This window comes from Esox lucius, chromosome 8 (genome assembly GCF_011004845.1).
Source record: "Esox lucius isolate fEsoLuc1 chromosome 8, fEsoLuc1.pri, whole genome shotgun sequence".
In the NCBI taxonomy this organism is placed as follows: Eukaryota; Metazoa; Chordata; class Actinopteri; order Esociformes; family Esocidae; genus Esox; species Esox lucius.
This window is the reverse complement of record NC_047576.1, coordinates 5136965-5160430: the sequence shown is the minus strand read 5'-3', so window position 1 is coordinate 5160430 and position 23466 is coordinate 5136965. Positions and strand designations below refer to the sequence as shown.

The 23466-nt window shown below is 44.9% G+C and overlaps 1 protein-coding gene across 3 annotated transcripts in view; it reads left to right on the top strand.

The window, feature by feature from the left end:
* Window positions 1–22366, top strand: part of LOC105029542 (unconventional myosin-VIIa) — a 29316-nt gene extending 6950 nt beyond the window's left edge. For all 3 annotated transcript variants that reach the window (XM_010902951.4, XM_010902949.3, XM_010902948.3), the window contains 44 exons: window positions 1–122; window positions 342–484; window positions 681–794; window positions 965–1118; window positions 1332–1408; window positions 1634–1753; window positions 1982–2124; window positions 2771–2981; window positions 3430–3565; window positions 4150–4322; window positions 4860–5003; window positions 5275–5433; window positions 5592–5687; window positions 5806–5900; window positions 6589–6673; window positions 6824–7042; window positions 7364–7573; window positions 7962–8180; window positions 8509–8688; window positions 9009–9140; window positions 9332–9496; window positions 9854–10014; window positions 10183–10309; window positions 10470–10589; window positions 11353–11526; window positions 12576–12803; window positions 13302–13469; window positions 13960–14077; window positions 14455–14581; window positions 15090–15253; window positions 15339–15520; window positions 15735–15856; window positions 15991–16145; window positions 16321–16474; window positions 16827–16982; window positions 17990–18095; window positions 18320–18433; window positions 18596–18683; window positions 18807–18916; window positions 19268–19453; window positions 20369–20485; window positions 20853–20936; window positions 21420–21539; window positions 21726–22366. In XM_010902951.4, the coding sequence (XP_010901253.2) occupies window positions 1–122; window positions 342–484; window positions 681–794; window positions 965–1118; window positions 1332–1408; window positions 1634–1753; window positions 1982–2124; window positions 2771–2981; window positions 3430–3565; window positions 4150–4322; window positions 4860–5003; window positions 5275–5433; window positions 5592–5687; window positions 5806–5900; window positions 6589–6673; window positions 6824–7042; window positions 7364–7573; window positions 7962–8180; window positions 8509–8688; window positions 9009–9140; window positions 9332–9496; window positions 9854–10014; window positions 10183–10309; window positions 10470–10589; window positions 11353–11526; window positions 12576–12803; window positions 13302–13469; window positions 13960–14077; window positions 14455–14581; window positions 15090–15253; window positions 15339–15520; window positions 15735–15856; window positions 15991–16145; window positions 16321–16474; window positions 16827–16982; window positions 17990–18095; window positions 18320–18433; window positions 18596–18683; window positions 18807–18916; window positions 19268–19453; window positions 20369–20485; window positions 20853–20936; window positions 21420–21539; window positions 21726–21818 (6271 nt within the window). In that variant the 3' untranslated portion in view covers window positions 21819–22366. The remainder of the gene's footprint in view (window positions 123–341; window positions 485–680; window positions 795–964; window positions 1119–1331; window positions 1409–1633; window positions 1754–1981; window positions 2125–2770; window positions 2982–3429; window positions 3566–4149; window positions 4323–4859; window positions 5004–5274; window positions 5434–5591; window positions 5688–5805; window positions 5901–6588; window positions 6674–6823; window positions 7043–7363; window positions 7574–7961; window positions 8181–8508; window positions 8689–9008; window positions 9141–9331; window positions 9497–9853; window positions 10015–10182; window positions 10310–10469; window positions 10590–11352; window positions 11527–12575; window positions 12804–13301; window positions 13470–13959; window positions 14078–14454; window positions 14582–15089; window positions 15254–15338; window positions 15521–15734; window positions 15857–15990; window positions 16146–16320; window positions 16475–16826; window positions 16983–17989; window positions 18096–18319; window positions 18434–18595; window positions 18684–18806; window positions 18917–19267; window positions 19454–20368; window positions 20486–20852; window positions 20937–21419; window positions 21540–21725) is intronic.
* The last annotated feature ends 1100 nt before the right edge of the window (window positions 22367–23466 follow it).

Sequence of the window (23466 nt, the reverse complement as noted above, 5' to 3'; positions counted from 1 at the left end):
TGGGGAATCTGGAGCGGGGAAGACGGAGAGCACCAAGCTGATGCTCCAGTTCCTGGCTGCAGTTAGCGGACAGCACTCCTGGATAGAGCAGCAGATACTGGAGGCCAACCCTATACTGGAGGGTAAGACAGTGGGCCTGGAACCAACATCATTGGTTGATTGGTTAATTGAGTAATTGTTAGATTTTTTTTATTGGTTAGTTGAACGATTAATTTATTTATAATTTTATTTATAACATCTTGTTGAATCTGAATAATTCCTGAATCTGCTCTTCCTGGTCTGCTGCCAATTAAATAATAAGTTATTTCCCAAACATTCACTAACTTCAGCTTTTCTTACAGCTTTCGGTAATGCCAAGACCATACGCAACGATAACTCCAGTCGCTTCGGGAAGTACATCGACATCTACTTCACCAATGGCGGTGCCATCGAAGGGGCCAAGATACAGGAGTACCTTCTGGAGAAATCCAGAGTCTGCAGACAGGTCAGTTAAAAGGAGACCATTTCTTACTTGCTTTGGCAATGTGGAGGAATATGAGGGTGCAAACAAATCCAAACATATCCGAAACTCGTACATAAGTTAAAGTTTGCAGCATAGCCTTACTCCATTGACTACACAGCGTGATTACGTTTTTGCAGAGATTAATGGGTGTTTAGCAAGTTGTGTTTTTCCTGTCCAGGCCACTGAGGAGCGTAACTACCACATCTTCTACTGCATGCTGATGGGGATGCCAGCTGAACAGAAGAAGATCCTCTCACTGGGCACCGCCTCGGAGTACAACTACCTGATCATGGTAACGACACGTTTACGTTTTCGCAACATTGCCATGAGATCGGTATACTGGACACACATTAAGCCTCCACCAATAGAGGACATCCAATTCAAAACAAGTCAATATCCGAGTCTGGAAATTGTCTAGATTGTTCACTTCTGTTTTGAGTGTTGTGTTTTCCGCGTTGTCAGGGTAAATGCACTAGTTGCGAAGGGAGGGACGACATTAAGGAGTACGCCCACTTCCGCTCAGCCATGAAGATACTCATGTTCTCGGAGAATGACTGCTGGGAGATCAACAAGCTGCTGGCCGCCATCCTGCACCTGGGAAACATTGAATTTGAAGGTCAGAGGACATGGTTGTTCAGCACGGTCTCAGATCACGGTCTTGTGGTCTGATCAATTCCATTGCTATCCTGGTGAAGACAAACTTTTAATATGCCTGACAACAATTTCGCATGATGGCACAAAACAGACCCACTGTCAGGCTGGTTGTACCTGTAGTCTACAGAAGCATACGTTTTGTCATGCCTGACACATTATTCTTTCATTATTACAGCCACCATTTTGAATAATATGGAGGGCTGTGACATCATGACATCTACTCATTTCAACGTGGCCAGCAAACTCCTAGAGGTACAGTATCGGTTTACAAAAGTGTTCAAAACAGCAGATGTCAAGTGTTGCAGAATTCGTTATGCTGTGAACATGGAATTTTCTAACCATTTCTGGAAACGTCACCACATGCCGACATTGTGTTTATTGTCCGCTTGAAACGTACATGTTTAATGTAATACATTTTTCTGTTTCAGTGTCCAGGATTACTACGCTTATAAAGTCTATATATCTAATCCTGTTCAGGTGGACCCCAAAGCTCTGGAACAAAGTCTGACCAAGCGCTCCTTCGTGGCCAGTAGGGAGAGTGTGACTAAACCCCTGACCGCCTCCCAGGCCATGGATGGGAGAGATGCATTTGTCAAGGTGAGGTTCAGGTTCATTAGGTGAGGTTCATTATATACAACCACAAAGTCAAAACACACCGTACATTTTTTTTTGTAATTGCAATAGCGTAGGAGGATGTTAGTAGTGATCTTTAGTTCACTAGTTTAACGTGGCAGTTAAATTCAGTCATCTAAAATCTGTGGACATTCATCTTTATGAGCATTATGTCATGTTGTTACATAAAACAATGTCTTCATTGTCCTGCAGGCCATCTATGGCAGGCTGTTTGTCTGGGTAATGGAAAAAATCAACAAAGCTATCTTCAAACCTCCTCCTGAGGACTCCAACTACATCAGACAGTCAATAGGACTGCTGGACATCTTTGGCTTTGAGAACTTCAAGCAGAACAGGTCTGAACAATTCCAACCAGCAGTTCATATCTATGGGAGAAATATGAAATATGAAAACCGACAGATTATTATGCCTTCAGCACTGGATTGGTCATAATTTATTCTGACTACATTAGCAATTTATACATGTACTACACATGCACACATTAGCCATTTATACATGTACACGTTAGCAATCTATACATGTACACATTAGCCATCTATACATGTACACGTTAGCAAGCTATACATGTACACATTAGCCATCTATACATGTACATGTTAGCAATCTTTACATGTACACATTAGCTATCTATACATGTACACATTCAACATCTATACGTGTACACATTAGCCATATATACGTGACATGTTAGCAATCTATACATGTACACATTAGCCATCTATACGTGTACACATTAGCCATCTATACGTGTACACATTAGCTATCTATATAAGTACACTTAAACTTTAGCATCATATTCTAATCCAGAGTGATTTATAGTCAGTGTACTCAACAACCCTAAAACATTATTCTAAATTCAGCCTGTAAGAAATACAAATGTGTGTGTGTCTGCGTGTGTGTGTGTGTGTGTCTGCATGTGTTGTGTGTGTGTGTCAAACATTCTTTTGATTATTGTGCCGGTCGTTTGTTGTTTTGTTGCAGTTTTGAGCAGCTGTGCATCAACTTTGCCAACGAGCAGCTGCAGCAGTTCTTTGTGAAGCACGTTTTCAAACTGGAGCAAGAGGAGTACGCCCGCGAGAACATCATCTGGAAGAACATCGAATTCAACGACAACCAGCGCACACTGGACGTGCTGGCCAATAGGCCTCTAAACATCCTGGCACTTATCGACGAGGAGAGCCACTTCCCCAAGGTACCCAGACTCAGCTCTGCACTTTAATAACTCCACCCACCAAAGGACTCCCTATCACCTATGTAGATGACAGGTCAGTTTTCCTGAGAGTCATATCTTTATTCTTAGAGATCATAATAGCTAATAGCTCAAACCGCTCAAAAGCTGGACTAAAATTCTCGGGACTGAAATATAAAACACTCTTGCCAGCCCCTAAATAGAGGATATTGGTTGAATACTTAGAAGAAACGTATTTCACGGAAACTCTGGTTCTGTGAAGGAAGAAGTTCTATTTGTGGGACTTTTTCAAGAGGGATGTCACAGACTGGGAGGCATTCCTCAGCAGACCACAGACCATGGTTAGAGGGAAACACGCACTACAGTAAGGCCTTGTTCTCGGACAAGGTTACTGACAATACAAGTGAAAGGTCCTAATTATTCTGCTATTTCTCTGTGTCTCTATGTGTAGGGTACTGATACAACCATGATCAACAAGATGAACCAGGTACATGGGAAGGGAGAAGTGTACATTCCACCTAAAAACAACCACGACACACAGTTTGGAATCCAGCACTTCGCTGGCGTTGTCCACTACGATTCAAAAGGTAAATCTCACTGACACTGTACTGTTATAACCATAGTGACGGTGGCCAGTTCAAGTTCAAGGTTTATTTGTCAAATGCACCGAACAAAACACAGCGTCATCCTGCACAATGACATTCTTGTGACATGGCACACAACACCTACGTAGCAAGAATTAAGAAATATGTAAAGCAAATATATAGCAATTGTATAGCAATTATATAAGTAACAATGTAAACAAGCAGCTGTTTTAAAAAGAGTAGGATGGGGAATATGACCAATGTGGATATGGGTATCTGTTTGATCAACCACCAATGTACATTAATGTAACCTGTCCGATTGGTAACCTTGTTTGCCACTGTAGGAAACAATTTGGATTATAATTCATCTGATTTTTTGAAGGTGTTGATACATTTTTCATTAAGGCAAATCAAGTTTGACATTTGAATGTGGAAATTACTAACCTTTGAAGCCTTTTAAAACCCTGGTCTGATGACGAACCAAGAAATCCTGCAAACATTTTATTATTAAATTAAGGTATGGCATCTGCGCTGAATCTGAAGTATATAATCTTTATAATCCAGTTGAAATGGACATTGTTATTTAGGTTTCCTTGAGAAGAACAGAGATGCTTTGAGCAGTGACATTATTCAGCTGGTGGAGGTGTCTTCTAACAAGCTGTTGAAGCAGGCGTTCCAGAACGAGCTGTTTTCCAATAACTCGATGACCAGCACCAGTACCAACCCTAAAATGATCATCACCCCAAAGAACTCTCTCCGGGTAAGTGGTGTCCTGGGAAACCCCTGGGGACAGGCCCGTGAAACCCTGTAGGAGCTACACATGGCATGGCATTCAAATGTGTCTGAAATTAAGTAATTGGGTTGAAAATAAGTTCTTATCTGGTTGTAATTATGTTAGTTCTGGTTCATAGGCCTATTCATATTGAAGCCCTTTTTGAAGGGCCAGTGTGTCGAACAATAACACAACTAGTCTCCTCGTCTTCCCTCACCAAATGAGACAGAAATAGTAATACCTAGTCCAGGGGGGTTTAGTGTGGAAAGAATAGTACTGCGAATGTATAAAGCGAGAATAAGGACATTTCAAGTCAGTGCAAACTGATAGACAGACCAGCGAGAACGTTTAAATGGGGAATATCTCAAGCACTCTGTTAAATTTTGCAGAAAAATATGATTTGAAACATTAACTTTCAAAATTCACATCAGATGTCTACTGATCACTTTGACTTGTATTTATGCAAGTAGTACAGTAGAAATGTTGCATATTGCCCCTTCAGTGTTTCTCTTTCGCTCTCTATAGCAGCAAGCAGCTGATACTAAGAAGCGTGTGCCGACGTTGAGTGGCCAGTTCCGTCAGTCTCTGGATGCTCTGATGAAGACCTTGACAGTCTGTCAGCCTTACTTCATACGCTGCATCAAACCCAACGACTTCAAGAAGCCCATGGTATGTCCAAGACAGATCTACACTGTCAGTTCTGATCAGCTGTCTTGAAATGTATGCCCCCTGGAAGGGATTGTTCCAAATTCTGTCAAGCAAGCCCTTTATTCTGGCAAGGGAGATTTTCATTTCACTGTATTTACTCGTACTCTTAGGTCAAGTGCTAACGAGCATTGGCACTATGATGTCATTACAAAACGAACACAGACTCGATGCCTTACCTCGCGCTTCCTTCGCATTGGACACACTGACACAGAGACATTCTTGGCTCTTTTAGCTGTTTGACAGAGATCTGTGTATGCGTCAGCTGCGCTACTCTGGGATGATGGAGACGATTAGAATCAGGAAGTCTGGTTATCCCATCCGCTACACCTTCGACGAGTTCCTTGAGCGATACCGCGTGCTACTCAGGACCACCGTCTGTGACCCCAAAGTGGTGAGAAATCTGCCGTTGTTGTTGATTTGTACCGCCGCCTCAGAGCAAAACATGCTGCTCCACCTTGAATCTTCACCGCAGCCTGTAAACAGACAGCTATGTGGATTTTCACTAGCCAGTGTAAAAAAAAATATATATATATACATATTGCTTTTCAGGAATCTGTACAGAAATGCGCTGAATGCATCTGTGAAACCATTCTAGCTGGAGAAGAGGATGACTGGAAATCCGGCAAGACCAAGATATTTCTGAAGGTAACATTATAACGATGCCGTCATCTTACTCTAGGTCATGCAGATTGATGGATCAAAACACAATCCATTGGGTGACAAATTGCCAAACTGTTAACGTGTGTTTTCCCCCTCTTCCCAGGACTTCCATGACACCATGTTAGAACTGGAGAGAATGAAAGAGTTGAATAACAAAGCCCTTCTGATCCAGAGGGTCTTGCGAGGCTACAAACACCGGTATGATGGATAAGTGGTGCTGGCATGCAGCTTGATATCAAGGCATCTCTATATCGACATCCCCAAGGCCACCCTATTCCCTTCATTTGACTAGTTCAGTTTAGTTCTGAGGAGGGCATTCTACCTACAGTATGTGGAATTGGGTTCCATATGGAACCGGGTTTAATTGGAGATGTGGTCTATATGGCAGAACAAAAGCTCCATCGGGTTCTGGGTTTGTTTTTGTTCAGAGAGTTTTACTGGAACCACAACAAAGACAGCACCAAATGCCCCCTTCCCTTCTAAAACACTCATGAAATTATTTGCCTTTAAGCCTGAGAACTAATTCTGCCTTTTATGTCACCCATTGTGAGACACTGTAAGACGTTGTGACAGATCTGTGATGTTGTTCACATCATTCACATTGGCTTGTCTTGTTGATGCGTGACGGGCTGGTCCATTGGGATGTCTTGTCTTGTTGCTGCGTCACGGGCTGGTCCATTGGGATGTCTTTGTCTTGTTGCTGCGTCACGGGCTGGTCCATTGGGATGTCTTTGTCTTGTTGCTGCGTCACGGGCTGGTCCATTGGGATGTCTTTGTCTTGTTGCTGCGTCACGGGCTGGTCCAGTGGGATGTCTTTGTCTTGTTGCTGCGTCACGGGCTGGTCCAGTGGGATGTCTTTGCTGATGTCCGTTTGTCTGCTCCACAGGAAACAGTTCCTGAGAAAGAGGTCATCAGCGCTGGTCATTCAGAAACACTGGAGAGGCTACAAGGGCAGGCAGTTGTACAGAGTGGTACGTCCATGTAAAACGTACAGAAACAGGAACGTACCCAGCCAATTCAAAACCATGTGAGGTATCCTTGGGCACCACCATGTTATACTGCGTTCATGGTATTTAACCAATGTAATCAGCGTTGCCTGCTTTTGGCCTTCTCCCCCCCAGGTCCAGCTGGGCTTTGCTCGTCTGCAGGCGAAGGTCAGAGCCCGTCAGCTGCATCACCAGTACCAGCAGAAGAGGGTGGCAGTGGTGGTGCTCCAGGCCCAGACCCGGGGCTACCTGGCCAGGAAGGAGTGGAGGAGGAGGAGAGCGGCCGTGGTTCTCCTGCAGGCCAACACAAGAGGCATGCTGGCTAGGAAGCAAGTCAAGAAAATGAAAAGAGATGTAAGATCTCATCCAACCTTCTGTTCTGTCTTTGTGCTTACCGTATGGGTGTCCAGGCGGGGTTAGTTTTAAGTGATTTAAGTTAAAGGGCATTTGACATTTGAGGGATTGATTGAGGGATTGATTGGACCGACTGATTGATTAACTGACCAACCGAGTCCAGCCTTCTTATTGGTTGACTGACTGATAGTTCCTGATCTCCCACAGATGTACGGTACCCATCAGAGAGGGAGTTTTGTGGGCATGAAATTGATTGTTTAATGTACCAATTTATTAGTTGATTGTTTATTGACAGTGGTCCTGCTGTTCTTTTCCTCCCAGGCCTTCCTGTCTGCTAAGGAGCGTCGCGATGAGGAGCTGGCTGCTCTGGCGAGGCAGAGGAAACTAGAAGAAGTGCTGCGGCAAAAGAAGGAGAAGGAGGCCAACGCCCAATCAGAATCCATCACAGACCAGGAAATGGTGGACGAAATGTTTCGCTTCCTGCCTAGTATGGTTGGAGGGCAGGAGGGACAAGCACCCGCCGGATTCAAGGCGAGTGAGGTTCTGGCGTCTGGGAGATGATAAACGAAGTGCTGTGGTGACTTTTAGTATTGTCATGTCCCTGATGGCTGGGCCTTGTTCATTAGGTACAAAATAAAGGGAGAATGAATTCATTCATGGCGCAGTAAAACCTGAACCAATCAATTCATATCCATTTCTTTTTCCATTGGAAAATGTTTTGGCCCTGATAATCTTGATGGAAATACCAATCATGTCCTCCCATACTACAGGCCTTCTCGACGCATCCAAAACGGCATGTAGGGAATCATTTGGGCCCTAGTCAAAAGCATAGTTCACTTTACAGGTTATATTATGGTGCCATTTTGGACGCTGCATTTGTGAGGATCCAATCTTAACCACCTTGGCAATCCTCTGTTAGGACCTGGAGAAGAAGGGTGAACGGGTCAGACTGGAGGAGGTGGATCTGGATGACCTGCTCATTGTGGAGGACATTCCTGAGGAGGACTACGATGACCTGGATGAATATTCCTTCTCCAAATTCGCCTCCATGGATTTCCAGGGCGCCGCCACGGCAACACACATCCGCCAGAGGCTCAGACAGCCACTCCTCTACCACGAGGATGAAGGAGATGTGCTGGTCAGTGTTTTTGCCCCCCTCCTCTTACTCCTAATACAGTTTTGCAGAAATCCACACAAGAATGGTCACTGACAATAGAATCAAGCTTTTGGAATTACCCTAAACCTTACAGTCTGCACTTAAATATACAGAAATACCCTAACGCGTATTATCTGCACTTAAACCCCAAACCTTACACCAACATAATTTCAAATCCAAAGTGCGGAAATACACAGCAAGAAAACAACAAAAGTGTCACCGTCCAAATATGTTTCCTAACATTCACTGCGTGTGCTATTCACAGACAACATGGTAAGCCAGCCGTCGTGTCGCCTCTCTCTGTCCGCAGGCTTCCATGACAGTCTGGTGGATCATCCTGAGATTCATGGGCGACCTCCCGGAGCCCAAGCTTCAGTCCATGCAGCCGGCCCAGGGCCTCCGAGGTGGCGGTGTGGGGAACCTGTCCCTGGACCGGGGCTTGGCCGAGAGGCAGGACCGCAGGCTGAGTCACATGGTTGGTCTGGACCAGGTGAGTGCAGCTGGTTTCACCCGGGGGGAACACATACATGTATGTGGAACGTGTGGGAGTTGAACCCACCGCCGAGGCAATTGCTGTTTGCTCCCTGATCGTCCTGTATAGGAGAACGTTTTCTGTCATTATTATGTGGATAAATAAGGGGCAAGAAAATGGAAAACTAGATTTTCAGTTGGCTCTGATATTTCTAATAAGCGTATTCCATTATGTTGATGAACAAGAACTCCAAAATGGTTTGAATTCATTTGTGGAATTATCAGACTTTATTTCCCCCACCATGTAAATGTTCTATTCTATTCCTTATTCTTTCGTAGAGGGTTCTGAGGAACCAGAAGAACCGGAAGATCTCTACGGTTCCAGAGGAACCTGCTCCTAAAGGCCGGAAGGGTTCTACCTTTACAGACCTGCTATCCCGGAACCGGAAACCCTCCGCCAAGCCTGAAGAGGTGAATTTAAATACAAATATTACATATATTCATGAATGTTGCTGCAGTACATCAGTACTATCACGTCCTCCCGTTGGCAGGAAAATCCCCACAGCCTTCCAGCCGGTTTCTCTGAACCTGGTTTTTTTAATAAGTCATCATAAAAACCCATAATGACGTGATGTCTGAAGGTGATCCATGGTGATCCTCAGGTTATTCTGAGCAGGAAGGGCTCCTCGGCTGTAGGCGCAACGCCCCAGGCCCGGAAGGGCTCCACCTTCACGGATATGCTGAGCAGGAGCAGGAAACAGTCCTCCATTTCTGAAGACGTCCCAAAATCTGGTGGCCTTCGGAAGCCATCCATCATCCAGGAGGAGGTGAGTTTTAAGATTGAATCAACGATCCATACATCCAAACAGGATTTCGCCCAGAGTCCACCGGAGTCGTACCACACTGGGACCAAAAACCCGAGCCAGGGATCTAGAGATTCAACTTGATTAGCTGTTAAGGGACCCTACTATGATATCTTCACATTGTATTTTCTATTATAGTTACAGGAATGGTGGATATGAGATTATGGATAGCTTGGCTTGCGTTGGTCCCATAGAGGCCCTGTAGGCCAGTGTTGACAACATCTAGACAAACATTCAAATTAGGCCTAGCTTATAGCTTGAGCATAGTGAATCAGACCTTCAGAACTACAGCTTTATTTTTCATGGGTCCCCTTCCATCAGTCTGAAGACCAGGAGGAGGTGACCAAGACACCCACCGTGCAGACAATTAGTGAGGAAGATGAGAACATGATGGGGGAGGGACCTACCCTGGATCGGCCAATGACAGCCCTGGAAAAGCTGCACATCATCGTGGGCTACGGCATTGTCCGACGAGACCTCAGGTTTGTGTGTGTGTTTGGTTGAGAGTCAGAGCTGTGACTTTGTAAGTCAATCCCCAGCTGTGTGCAGCATGACGATGGCAGGAGTGTTATGCACAGGAATCCTGGTTTAATAACTAATATTTTCACATCCTTATTTACCCCCCCCCCCCTCCCTTCTTCCCCACAAAGGGACGAGATCTACTGTCAGATCTGCAAGCAGCTCCAGGAGAACGGGAACCGCAGCAGTTTCTTCCGAGGCTGGATCCTCTTGTCCATCTGCCTGGGCATATTTCCTCCTTCTGAACGATTCATCAAGGTGACTCGGAACGGGGCGTCGCTAGCTCCCAGAACCGTTTATTAATAAAATCTAATTTTAGTAGATTTAAATGTCAAAGGGTAGAAATGTTCATGTCCAGAGTGTTCTCTTGAGTTCCTAGAAGCGTCACCACCTCGTTTATCTCGCTCCCTCCTTTCAGTACCTCCAGAGCTTCATCCGTTTCGGGCCAATGGGCTACGCCCCCTACTGCGCTAAGAGACTTGCACGCACCGTCACTAATGGAGTCCGCGGTGAACCTCCGAGCTGGCTGGAACTACAGGTGAGAGGGAACTAGAGGTGAGAGGGAACTACAGGTGAGAGGGAACTACAGGTAAGAGGGAACTACAGGTGAGAGGGAACTACAGGTGAGAGGGAACTAGAGGTGAGAGGGAACTACAGGTGAGAGGGCACTACAGGTGAGAGGGAACTACAGGTGAGAGGGAACTAGAGGTGAGAGGGAACTACAGGTGAGAGGGAACTAGAGGTGAGAGGGAACTACAGGTGAGAGGGAACTAGAGGTGAGAGGGAACTACAGGTGAGAGGGAACTAGAGGTGAGAGGAAACTACAGGTGAGAGGGAACTAGAGGTGAGAGGGAACTACAGGTAAGAGGGAACTACAGGTGAGAGGGAACTAGAGGTGAGAGGGAACTAGAGGTGAGAGGGAACTACAGGTAAGAGGGAACTACAGGTAAGAGGGAACTACAGGTGAGAGGGAACTAAAGGTTAGAGGGCACTACAGGTGAGAGGGAACTACAGGTGAGAGGGAACTACAGGTAAGAGGGAACTACAGGTAAGAGGGAACTACAGGTGAGAGGGAACTACAGGTAAGAGGGAACTACAGGTGAGAGGGAACTAAAGGTGAGAGGGAACTACAGTCTTTGAACGGGCTCTAAACATCACTGTCGGTCTAGGTTCTAGATTATTGGAGTTATTGGAGTTCTACAGTGGGAGCAAAAGTATGTAAATGTTTCCAGAATTCTGAGCCTCTTGAATTTTGAGTCCAACAAGATGACCCATGACCTGTGTTTGTGGTGCTTCTCCAGGCGACCAAATCAAAGAAGCCCATGGCTGTCTCAGTCACCTTGATGGATGGACGCACCATCAGCCTGCCTGTAGACTCAGCATCCACCTCCAAGGAGATCTGCCAGTTCCTGTCTGAGAAAGTCCACCTCAAAGACACCTTCGGCTTTTCGCTTTACATAGCGATATATGAAAAGGTAAGCAGTAAAGTTACCTCTAGGCTTAACACTTTGCAACTTACCAATTTACATTGTCCACAGACATGACAGACATGTCAGAGGGTTTTTTAGATTTTAAAGATATTTTTTGGCAGTTCATGCTTTATTGGACTGAAAGTTGGTGAAAGATTTTTTGCTGAAAACGCTGTAGGTCGGATTTGAAGTTACACTGCAGTGGAGACAGCAGCTTAGACCAATGGATCCCCGCAGACCACCTTAGATCACAGAAACACCCCAGACCACCTTAGACCACAGAAACACCCCAGACCACCTTTGACCTCGAGACAACCCCAGACCTTGTTTGACCTCTGGACCACCCCAGACCCCTTTAGACCACTAGTCCACCCCAGAACACCTTAGACCACAAGGACCAATGGACCGTGCTAGCCCATGGGTGGTTTGGTTATAATGGCTGAAGTAGTATCATTTGACATTTAGTTGACAATTGTCTACAGCCCCTTACAATACAAAACGGGTTGACCGTTTAACATTCCATCTGGAAGGTAGAACACTACGCGGTGCAATTAAATGTAAAACAACCAAGTTCATTTCATAAACCCTTTTCACGTCAGCCATTATGTGCTCATACATATACCCAGCATGACAGCCTAAAAAGTACACAAAACTCATGCCCAGCGGCTAGGAAAAACACCCCAGTAAGACAGCGTTCCCTTCGCTGCCCTGGTTCAGTGGGATTTGCTCTTTAGACCAGTGAGGAGAGCGCCCCCTACTGGCCCTCCAACACTCCCTCTAGGAGCATCTGGGCTGCTAGTTTTGGTGTTGTTTTTCCCCCCATCCGAGCCACTACGGCCCCCAAATCAACTACCCACACTATCATCTCTCCTCTGTTCCACCGAACGTGAACGTTGGTTTGTTGATGTGTGTGTTGATGTGTGTAATTATGTTTTTGTTTATGTATGTTTTTATGTTTGTGTTAATGTGTGTGTTTATGTGTGTGTCAATGTGTGTGATTATCTGTGTTAATGTATGTGTGTGTGATTGCGTGTGTGTGACCTCGCCCCCTCCAGGTGTGGTCGCTGGGCAGTGGGCGGGAGCACGTCATGGACGCCATTTCCCAGTGCGAACAGGAGGTGAAGCGTAAAGGCGGGCAGGAGCAGCACGCCCCCTGGCGGCTGTACTACAGGAAGGAGATCTTCACGCCGTGGCACAGGTGTGAGGAGGACCCGGTCAGCACAGACCTCATCTACAGACAGGTCATCAGGGGGCTGCGCTTCGGAGAGTACCAGTGTGACAAGGTAGGGATGTTTCTCCCAGGTACAGATCCAGGATCAGTTGCCAAGTCGTAACCTTAATGTTTAGTACAAAAGATCAGCACCATGGGACAGCCTCACCCAGTCCAATTTGAACAAATAATTAATGAACAGACATTTTAGAATTTTTGGGGCTCTACATAGTCTAGTGGTCTAGACTGCACTGGTTCTCAAACGATGGGACGTGTACCACTGGTGGTACGCAGTGATCCCTTTAGTGGATATATATTCAGTGAAATATTTTCTGAGGTGGTACGGGGTGTAAAATGTATGAGAACCCCTGGTCTAGAGCACTTTTTTCTGCTGTTTGTAATCTCTATCCCTTCTAGCAGTCTTTCATTATTTGATGACAAGTTCAATGACATGTGCATATACATGGATTAGCTGTGACTAACAAGTGACCTGTAAACCAAGATGACCCTACTGATCCTCTGGCCTTCCCCTTTTCCCTGGGTGGAAATATGTCTCTGTTGTGCTCCACAGGAGGAAGAAATAGTCCAACTGGCTGCCAAACACTTCTATGTCCAATACGGACCAGACAGTGGTGAAAGCAACGCCAAGGCCGTCGTTCAGGACTGCATCAGCCCGTCTCTGCTGGAGGCGAAGTCTCAGGACCAGTGGATGCAGATGGTCAGCACAGCCCATGCTCAGGTGAGGGTTGATGCAGGTTAGCTGCTGTTTTAAAGGTATGGCAATCTATCACAGTTATTAGCACACATTGTTCCTGTACATTGCAATGTTATGACGTATTGTTAGTTTGCATTATTGCTAAGATTAAGATGATAAAATATGATTTTGTTAATTATTCTGATTGTTTGGCTTCGTTCAACTGCAAACCAAAGAAATATGGATTTTCTGGAAGAAATTTATAATTTGAGTGCAAGGGTTCCAATACTTTTGGCCACCAAAAACTCTAGACAACAGAAAGCTACAGTATATTGGAAATTTGAAATGCAGTTCACCTCAGATTACTTCAGTTTATCTCAGTTTACCTTAGTTTATTTCAATGTACCTCAGTTTTAGTACATTGTTTGTTGTTCTTACTGATTGTTGTGGTATACCCCCTTCCAGGTCTGTCTGTGTCTGTCTGTCTGACTGTGTCTGTCTGTCTGACTGTGTCTGACTGTGTGTCATACATCAGGGTCCATACATAAACTCCAGACAAAAAGCTGTGAGTGTGAAGGCTGAGGTGGTGGACTATGCTCGCAAGAAGTGGCCCATGTTCTTCTCCCGGTTCTTCGAGGTCACCAAATTCTCAGGTATGAAGTATGCGGCATAAGCAAGTACAGCTTCGGCAAATGTGTCTTTTCTAGTTCTTAAGTCCAATCTTACTGCACTCAACTGTCTTGCAGTTATCTGCCAGCTAGTGCAGCTCTGTATAATCACTTCTGTTTGTCTGCCAGGGAATGTGTCCCTAGGCGATGGGGAGGAGGGGTAAAATCAGGGCCATTGAATGGTCTCCCTCTGGTTCAAAATGCACTATGTAGTGCACTACTGTTATTAACTAGAGTGCTGTGGGCTTAAGAGTCCGATTGGCTGATGTTCAAATGTCGTGCACTCCATAGGGAAAAGGGTTCTATTTGTGACTTAGGCATTCCGTTTATTCTGCTTGTTGACCCTGTGATGCGTTTCCCAGGTCCCGCGCTTCCTAAAAACAAGTTCATCGTAGCGATCAACTGGACCGGCATCACCTTTCTGGATGAGAAGGAGAGGAGACTACTGCAGCTCTCTTACCCAGAGGTCACTGCGGTTAACACCATGAGGTACGGCACCAGAAAGCTTTGGGTCAAATGTTAAAGTTCACATGTGAAGGGCTGCTGGGTGCCATACCCATTATATAGCTGTATATGAGATGTTCTCAGTCATATAAAAAAGGAAATTGTAGGGAAATATAATAAACCCCTCAAAATAGAAATTTTGTAGAGATAGAATATTAACCACAGTGGCTACACTGCCTAGGCCAAGTACAACCATGAGGCCCTGTAGCTGTGACCTTTAACCTTGCTTCCTGGGAACAACCCAAATGAAACCATGAACAGTGTGTTACCAAAGTTAAGATTTAGCTGCCTTGCTCAGGGAGAGAACGACTTCTTTGGGATTTGATCTAGTAACGTTCCATGGACTGGTTAGATTCTCTAACCGCTAGGCCGCCGGCCTTCCGTCTTGTGTCTGTTTTAATCCCTGGATGGTGTATTATGTGTTGGGAACTAAACTATGAGTCAGCTGGTGTCTGTCAGGGAATGAGTTGGATGGTTCTCTGTCTCTCCCCAGGGAGGGGAAAGCGTTTGACAAGTCGGTTACTCTGCTGACCCTGAAGGGAGACTTCACTCTGAATTCAGTAATGGCTGGGAGCATATCGGAGCTGATTCTCCTGTTCCTGGCAGGACTTAGAGACCGTTCCCAGTATGCCGTGGCTCTGCAGGAGGTCAGCCAAGGTCAGTCCGAACCTTCACCTGCCATCCTGTAATATACTTTTGTACATTTGCCTTACATTTGCCTTCTCCCTATCAAACTCTCCAGATGACCACACGTTCTTGAACTTTAAGAAAGGGGAGCTGATCGTCCTCGTCAAAGATGATGAAATGACGGTGGGCCGCGGCTGGATTACGGGGAAGAACGAACGCACGGGCAAGACGGGGGCCGTGCCCACGGACGCCATCCTGGTGTTGCCCACTCTCGTCAAACCCACCAATGAAGTCATGGTATGAAGGCATGTCCTTCTGTTTCACCATCTTAGGGGACTGGTTTACATGCCGGCATATGCCTGTGCGTGTGGAAACATTGCAGTCTTTTACGAAGACTGGCTTGGCCTTTACCATTCAGATTTACTGTTCATGTATCATTGGTAGCCTGCGTATTTTCTGTGTCTATGACTGTCCGATGGGTATAATAAATCACAAAAACTGAACTTTCCAGAGTCTTCTAAACCTGTCACCTGACCAAAGGAAGAGCATAATGGCAGCCAATCAAAAGGAGATGGGCACTGTGGAGAGAGTTGCTCCCGCGACCCTCAAAGAGTTCTCTTACGAGTACTTCAGGTAACACACCTAACCTCAAAAAGATATCTTATGAGTACTTAAGGTAACGCGCATAAACTTAGCGTTTTCCTAACTTTTTTTATGTTCTGCGTTCTGTAGTATGACTGATCTCTTGGATTGGTTCTCTCCCCTAGGCCTCCAATCAAGGATGTGAACCGTCAGGTGATCTCTAAGAATGTGGCCCCTGAGAGGCTGTGGGCCAACTCCAGGGAGCCAATCAGACAGCCCCTTCTTAAGAGGCTGATGGGAAACCCTGAGCTCAGCCACAAAGCCTGCCTTTCCTTCACTGATATCCATTACAGTTAAACAACATAGTCAACAGTGCCTTCAACAGCATCATTTTAAAAATGAATATTTCAGTCAGAAACTGTTCTTGGGACCTACTCTTCTCTGTCATGATACTAGTATCCATGTAGGGTTAAAAAGGGTTTTCAGAGATGTTTCCCTCCTTGACCTGTGTGTACCAATCCTGAAGTACATGGGGGATTACCCCACTAAGCAGATGCAGTCGCCCCTGGAGCTGACCGATCAGATCTTTGGCCCGGCCACCAAGGACGAGGCCCTGAGAGATGAGATCTACTGTCAGATCATGAAGCAGATGACCAGCAACAATAACAGGTAAACAAAAATAAAAATAGGTATACAAAAACAGTAGGCAAACAACAACAGTGGACAACCAGCAACAGGTGAATAACAACATTCACAGGTGAACCACAACATCAGGTAAACAACTGCGACATTTAACAACCACAGGTAAATCACAGATGCACTTTTAAACTCAGACTGTGCGATAAGCATATGAAAACACTTTAGCCTCAGAAGATGTTGAAGAAACTGACTGATATAGTGTACTTGAGTGCTTACACCAACCTGCCTTACCAATATGGAAGTAACTGGTAACATTCCCATTCGAGGTTCAGCGTGCAGGATGATCTGAATGATAATGTTGCTGATGATGTCGTTGTTACAGGTTTAGCTTGGAGCAGGGCTGGCAGCTGTTGTGGCTCTGCTGTGGCCTTTTCCCTCCCAGCCAATCACTGCTTAAACACACCAAGCGCTTCCTGGAGACCCGGCGGCGTGAACCCCTGGCGTCTGACTGTCTACAGCGCCTACAAGGATCTCTGAGGTGAAGATACACATGCGGAAGACACACACACACACTAATCTCTCCAGGAATCACTGGGATGAGTACACACACACATACTAATCTCTGCAGGAATCACTGGGATGAGTACACACACACACACACACACACACAAACACCAACTAATCTCTCCAGGAATCACTGGGATGAGTACACACACACTAATCTCTCCAGGAATCACTGGGATGAGTACACACACACATACTAATCTCTACAGGAATCACTGGGATGAGTACACACACACACATACTAATCTCTACAAGAATCACTGGGATGAGTACATACACACACACACACTAATCTCTCCAGGAATCACTGGGATGAGTACACACACACTAATCTCTCCAGGTATCACTGGGATGAGTACACACACACACACTAATCTCTCCAGGAATCACTGGGATGAGTACACACACACATACTAATCTCTACAGGAATCACTGGGATGAGTACATACACACACACACAGACACACACACACACACTAATCTCTATAGGAATCATTAGGATGAGTACACAAACACTAATCTCTCTAGGAATCACTGGGATGAGTACACACACACACACACACACACATCTCTCCAGGAATCACTGGGATGAGTACACACACTCACACACACATACTAATCTCTACAGGAATCACTGGGATGAGTAGAAACACACACACACACACACACCGCTCCCTGTAATCCTCTGCACTGTCAACAGCAACTTTAGGGACCTGTTAGGATGGGGGTTAAAGGTTAGAGGTTGTTACTTGGGTCATGCAGTACAGTGTGTCTTATCAGGGTGGAGGATGCGAAAGGACTTCTGAGGTGAGGGTTAGAGGTCAGGTTTAGTGTTAGAGGTCAGGGTTTAGGGTGATTGTCCTGTGTCATCTCGGCATAAAGCCCATGAGGCTACCTCCTAACCACAGCGGTCAGGGTTAGAGGTCGGGGTTAAAGGTCAGGGTTGGAGTGAATATTCTAACTGTGTTGTGTGAATGTCAGGATGGAGCCCAGGAAACTGCCTCCCCATCAGGTGGAAATAGATGCCATCCAGCAGAACTCCCCCCAGATCTTCCACAAGGTGCACTTCCCCAATGACATGGATGAGGTAAGGAGCTCCATTAGGTTCCAGTCCGTTGATTACCAAACATTACTTCTCACAGAACAACTAAGCAGTGTAACTACAGGATGTTCTCCATCACAAACAGTGCTCCCTCTAGCCAGAGAGGAACAGTTGTTCTGTAGTTTGGGATGATTTGTGAAAAGAAACGTAACATTTGTCCTGTATGTTCCCCTGTTGATCTCCATGGTTCCCCTGTTGTCCTTTTCAAGGTCTTTGAGGTGACCACCAGCACTCGAATCAGGGACCTCTGTCAGACCATCTCCACCAAGCTTCAGCTGGTCTCATCGGACGGATTCAGCATCTTTGTTAAAACACCTGACAAGGTTGGGCATCGATAACACTCAAATCAATGATTCATAGGTTGTGAATTAGACAACGGAAACCTAAACCTCAAGAAGGTTTTTATAAAAACAAGTTGTTGGTGGGAGTGAAATACTCTGGATTCTAACTTGTTTGTGTTTTTCTATCTGTATGGATCCTTGTAGGTTCTCAGTCTGAATGAGTCAGACTACTTCTTTGACAGCCTGAGGCAGATCACTGACTGGTCCAAGAAAGTCAAGAGTGTCAAAGAGGGTAAGAGAAGATCAGATCATGTCTTAGGAATGTCATTGATGAAGCTATGCACCAGTGTTCATCTCAGAGCTATATACAATGCCCTGTGTGTGTATGGGTGTGTGTGTGTGTGTGTTTGTGTAGGTGGAGGGCCCATGAACATGTCCTACATGGTTTTCTTCATGAGGAAGCTGTGGGTCAGTGTCATTCCTGGCAGAGATCTGGAGGCTGACCTCATGTTTCACTACCCCCAGGTACATTATCACTTCCTCCAGATACATTATCACTACACCGGTACATTATCGCTATCCCCCAGATACCTTTTCACTATACCCCAGATACATTATCACTACCCCTGGGTATATTATCACTATTTCAGGTACATTATCTAGGGCCCATAGGTCTCAGCTCACAATATAGGGAGTACATTTGGGACAAAAGCGAATATATCTCAGTCAACTCTTACATTGTTAAATGCCTTGTTTAAGGGCATATTGGCAGTAGGTGGCACTTACGATGTTGATGCCAGAAAATTACAATCCTGGGTGAGAGTGAATGCATGGAAATGTTCCCTCCAGACAGAGAATCTTTCCTCTGTCCACTAGGAACTGCCCAAGTATCTGAGGGGGTACCATCGTTGCACTAAGGAGGACATGGTGAATATAGGAGCACTGCTCTTCAGGGTGAAGTCCAAAAACGACACGTCGCAGTTTGTCATGATCCCCAAGATGCTGAAGGACCTGGTGCCCAATGACATGCTGAAGGCCATGTCTGCTTCTGAATGGCAGAAGGTGAAATAAATATCAAATGCATTTATATTTTCTTTTGCAATCAGCAGTTACAAACTGAGTTGAGAGAGCTGCTGATATTAAATCAAGTCTAACCTATGCTGATTTTTTGAAATATAAAAATGCACTTGATCTAAATCTAAATAATTTCAAATATATTTATGTATTCAATTTCCACTTAGTGTGTTATTAGCATTTAATTATAACAGAAGCATTTAAATATTACAAATTTTAAAACAAATTTTATTAAAATAAATATGTTCATATTTTTTGTTTTACCAATATCAATTAAAATAGTTGCCTGTCTACCCATCGTAGAATGTTGATGTCCATTCTGTAGAATTAATTTAAACTATTAGAGGCTCTTCCTCTGTGTGGCTGTAGGCTCTTCCTCTGTGTGGATGTGGGGTCTTCCTCTGTGTGGATGTGGGGTCTTCCTCTGTGTGGATGTAGGCTCCTCCTCTGTGTGGATGTGGGGTCTTCCTCTGTGTGGCTGTGGGGTCTTCCTCTGAGTGGATGTGGGGTCTTCCTCTGTGTGGCTGTGGGGTCTTCCTCTGAGTGGATGTGGGGTCTTCCTCTGAGTGGCTGTAGGCTCTTCCTCTGTGTGGATGTGGGGTCTTCCTCTGTGTGGATGTAGGCTCTTCCTCTGTGTGGATGTGGGGTCTTCCTCTGAGTGGATGTGGGGTCTTCCTCTGTGTGGCTGTGGGGTCTTCCTCTGTGTGGCTGTAGGATTTGTATGATGTCATCAGGATGGCCCTTCCGCCTATACATACACACAAAGGCCTGTCTGCAACTACAGCATGCCCCCCCCCCCCCCCCCCGATGGCCTTCTGAACTCAAACTGAGAGGCCAGAGGAGCGACTATGACTTAGAAAGGAACATTGTAACAGTTTTTCTGTCTTTAATCTCTTCCTCCAGAACATTGTTGCTGCATACAACAAACAAACGGGTATGACAGCTGAAGAAGCCATGGTAGCGTTTCTCAAGGTGATCTGTCGCTGGGCGACCTTCGGCTGTGCCTTCTTTGAAGTGAAGGTACGCATCACAACGATCATTTGATTTGCTAGAAATGAAGGAGAAAATGGTGAGGTGTTTGGCTCGAGGACTCATTTGAAGCTATTCTATGCCTGTGTCTCAAATGACACCCCATTCCCTATGTAATGCGTTACTTTAGACCAGCCCTATTCCCAAAATAGTACAATACTTTAGACCAGAGCCCTAGTGATTAAAAAGTGATTAAAAAAACATCCACCATTTTCCCTTTGAGTTCAAAAAGTTGAAAATACATATTTATGTCAAAGGGATGTTGGAAATATGTTATAAAGATGTCTTTCAAATGATTTTGCTCACTGGGCTGGTTTACATCACACTAACAGTGAGATTTGTTTTTCTGCTTTTCCAGCAAACATCCGAACCCACCTTCCCAGATATCGTCAGGATTGCCATAAGCAAACATGGGGTCACAATAATCAATCCCAAAACCAAGGTAAAACACACCACATTGGGAGGGTAGATTCACCATCAACTCCTGGTTTTACTTTTAAGAGAATGGATTGTTTTTCAAATGATTGGAACCAATAGTGTCCTGTCTGATTAGTCGGTCTGTCTGTTTGTTTTTGTCTGTCTGTCTGTTCGTGTCTGTCTGTGTCTGTCTGTCTGGTTGTGTCTGTCTGGTTGTGTCTGTCTGATTGTGTCTGTGGTTGTGTCTGTGTATTTGTGTCTGCCTGACTGTGTCTGTGTGGTTGTGTCTGTCTGGTTTTGTCTGTGTGATTGTGTCTGCCTGATTATGTCTGTCTGATTGTGTCTCTCTGATTGTGTCTGTCTGGTTGTGTTTGTGATTGTGTCTGTGTGGTTGTGTATGTCTGATTGTGTCTGTGTGGTTGTGTCTGTGATTGTGTCTGCCTGGTTGTGGCTGTGTGGTTGTGTCTGCCTGATTGTGTCTGTCTGATTGTGTCTTTCTATCCCATAGGATGTCCTGGTGACACACCCCTATAACCGTATTGCTAACTGGTGCAGTGGCAGCACCTACTTCCACATCACCGTGGGCAACCTGGTCAAAGGAAACAAGATCCTGTGTGAAACATCTCTGGTAAAAAAATAATAATATGGTTTTAGTTTTTTATAAATAACTTTTTTTTTCTCATCCTTATTTAATTGCCAGTAAAAAAAATAATACTGGCCAGACATTTTTTGTTTGGAAGGAATACACTCCTATAGTTTCTTATTAAAGAAATGTTAAATGATCAAGTAGTTATTTTCTGCTTTTGCTTACCAGGGATATAAGATGGATGACCTCCTCACGTCATATGTCAACATGTACATGAATGAGACCAAAGCAGCAAGGACCCGAAACCAGAGATACAGCTAAAAAGGCCTCCAGCATTAAGAAACATGAAAAAACACCATGTCCACAGTGCATTAACTTCTGTGCTAATTTATATGCTAAAACATAAATGCAAACACATTGATTTAAAGGATTGAAGATGGGTTTTGTAGTTTAATTTGTGACTCTAAATGGATTGGATTCTGAATTACACACGTTAAGAAGAATGCATTTATTGTAAGTCGCTCTAGATAGTGAATGGATGGGGTCCGCTAAATTATCTTTTGATTAATTAATCTTTCGATCACTTCTTATTTGACCTGCTCATAGACACAGACGGGAGTTCTACTTTATTTATAATGCAACATGTCATTGATCGTACTTTATATTCATTCTCCAGCCATGAGTCTCAAGTTGCTTTTGGCACAACTGATGTCTGCCGTTGGTGCTTTCTCAAAATAACTTTGCTACTTTTTTGTGAGAACATTCGTTAGTTGCAACAGTAGTGTCTCAGTAATGATGAGCTTGGTTGGAGTATACACAATGAAAGATTGCCAATAAAACAATTGCCATGTGATGTGGCTCTGAAACCGGCTGCTTGTGCTTATTGAGGTGATTGAAGAGAGATTGAAAAACATACCACACTGGTCGTAGCAGACAGACCCACAGGAAAGAGAGCAAGTTGAGGGACGAACATATTTTCCCCTTCAGCAATGGGGGGGGTGTAGTAAAACAAACACCTTCAATATGGGAAAGAGGGTGGGTTTGAAGAGCCGCTCCAGTGGGAGTTCTCATTTCAACAGAACATGTCTCGGAGAGTTACCCTTCTATTATTATTATCTCTAGGGCCCTGTATGTCTTCATTTGGGGCTCAATTCAACCGAAACGGCGTTGCAGGATATATGCAAAAGCTCTTTAGGTTCAATGTTCAAATGAACCCTCAGCCTGGTCCGGGGGGGTCCAGTGCAGAAACACACTGTACAACTGCCCACAGCTTGGCCTGTTGCATCACGTTCACTTTTCAGGATTCGTGAGTGTGGGCATGGGAGGAATATTGGGAATCCAGACACTGCATAGAAATATAATTACTGTGCAGCCTATTAAACATTTTCATGAAAAACAAATAGACAATAGCAGCAGGTTGACTGGGAGACATTTTTAGAACACTAAATCCATTCTCGTCCATCTGACTATCACAGCAGTTTTTACAGTAATCAATTTTCTACAGTAAGCAGTTTCACTACAGAATGTTTGTATCCTCGGGACACAGAAAGACCAACACAACAACCAGTCAGACCAGACAGACAGACATGAAATAGCCCATTTTTACTACAATCAACAGTAAATTCCTTGTTCAGCGTGGTGTGTTTACCCGAGGGGATCAGATCTACAAAACAACAGACTGAAGAGATTCAGCAGAAGATAAAGATGGACACAACCCCATTAAGCCAACCGGCAGCGTATAAACAGCAGGGTATGATGTCAAAGCCCCTTCACAGCTCGGCTAGATAGTGTCCCTATTCAGACTTCAGGGCCGCGTTCCAAACGGCACCCTGTGTGCTCTATATGGTACACCACCCCATTGGGTCAGGGCAAAAAGCAGCGCACTCAAAAAGGGGGGGGGGGGGGGGTTGCGGACAGAGAAGGCTATTAGCATATCAATTCACAGGGACGATGTGTCTCACACAGATGG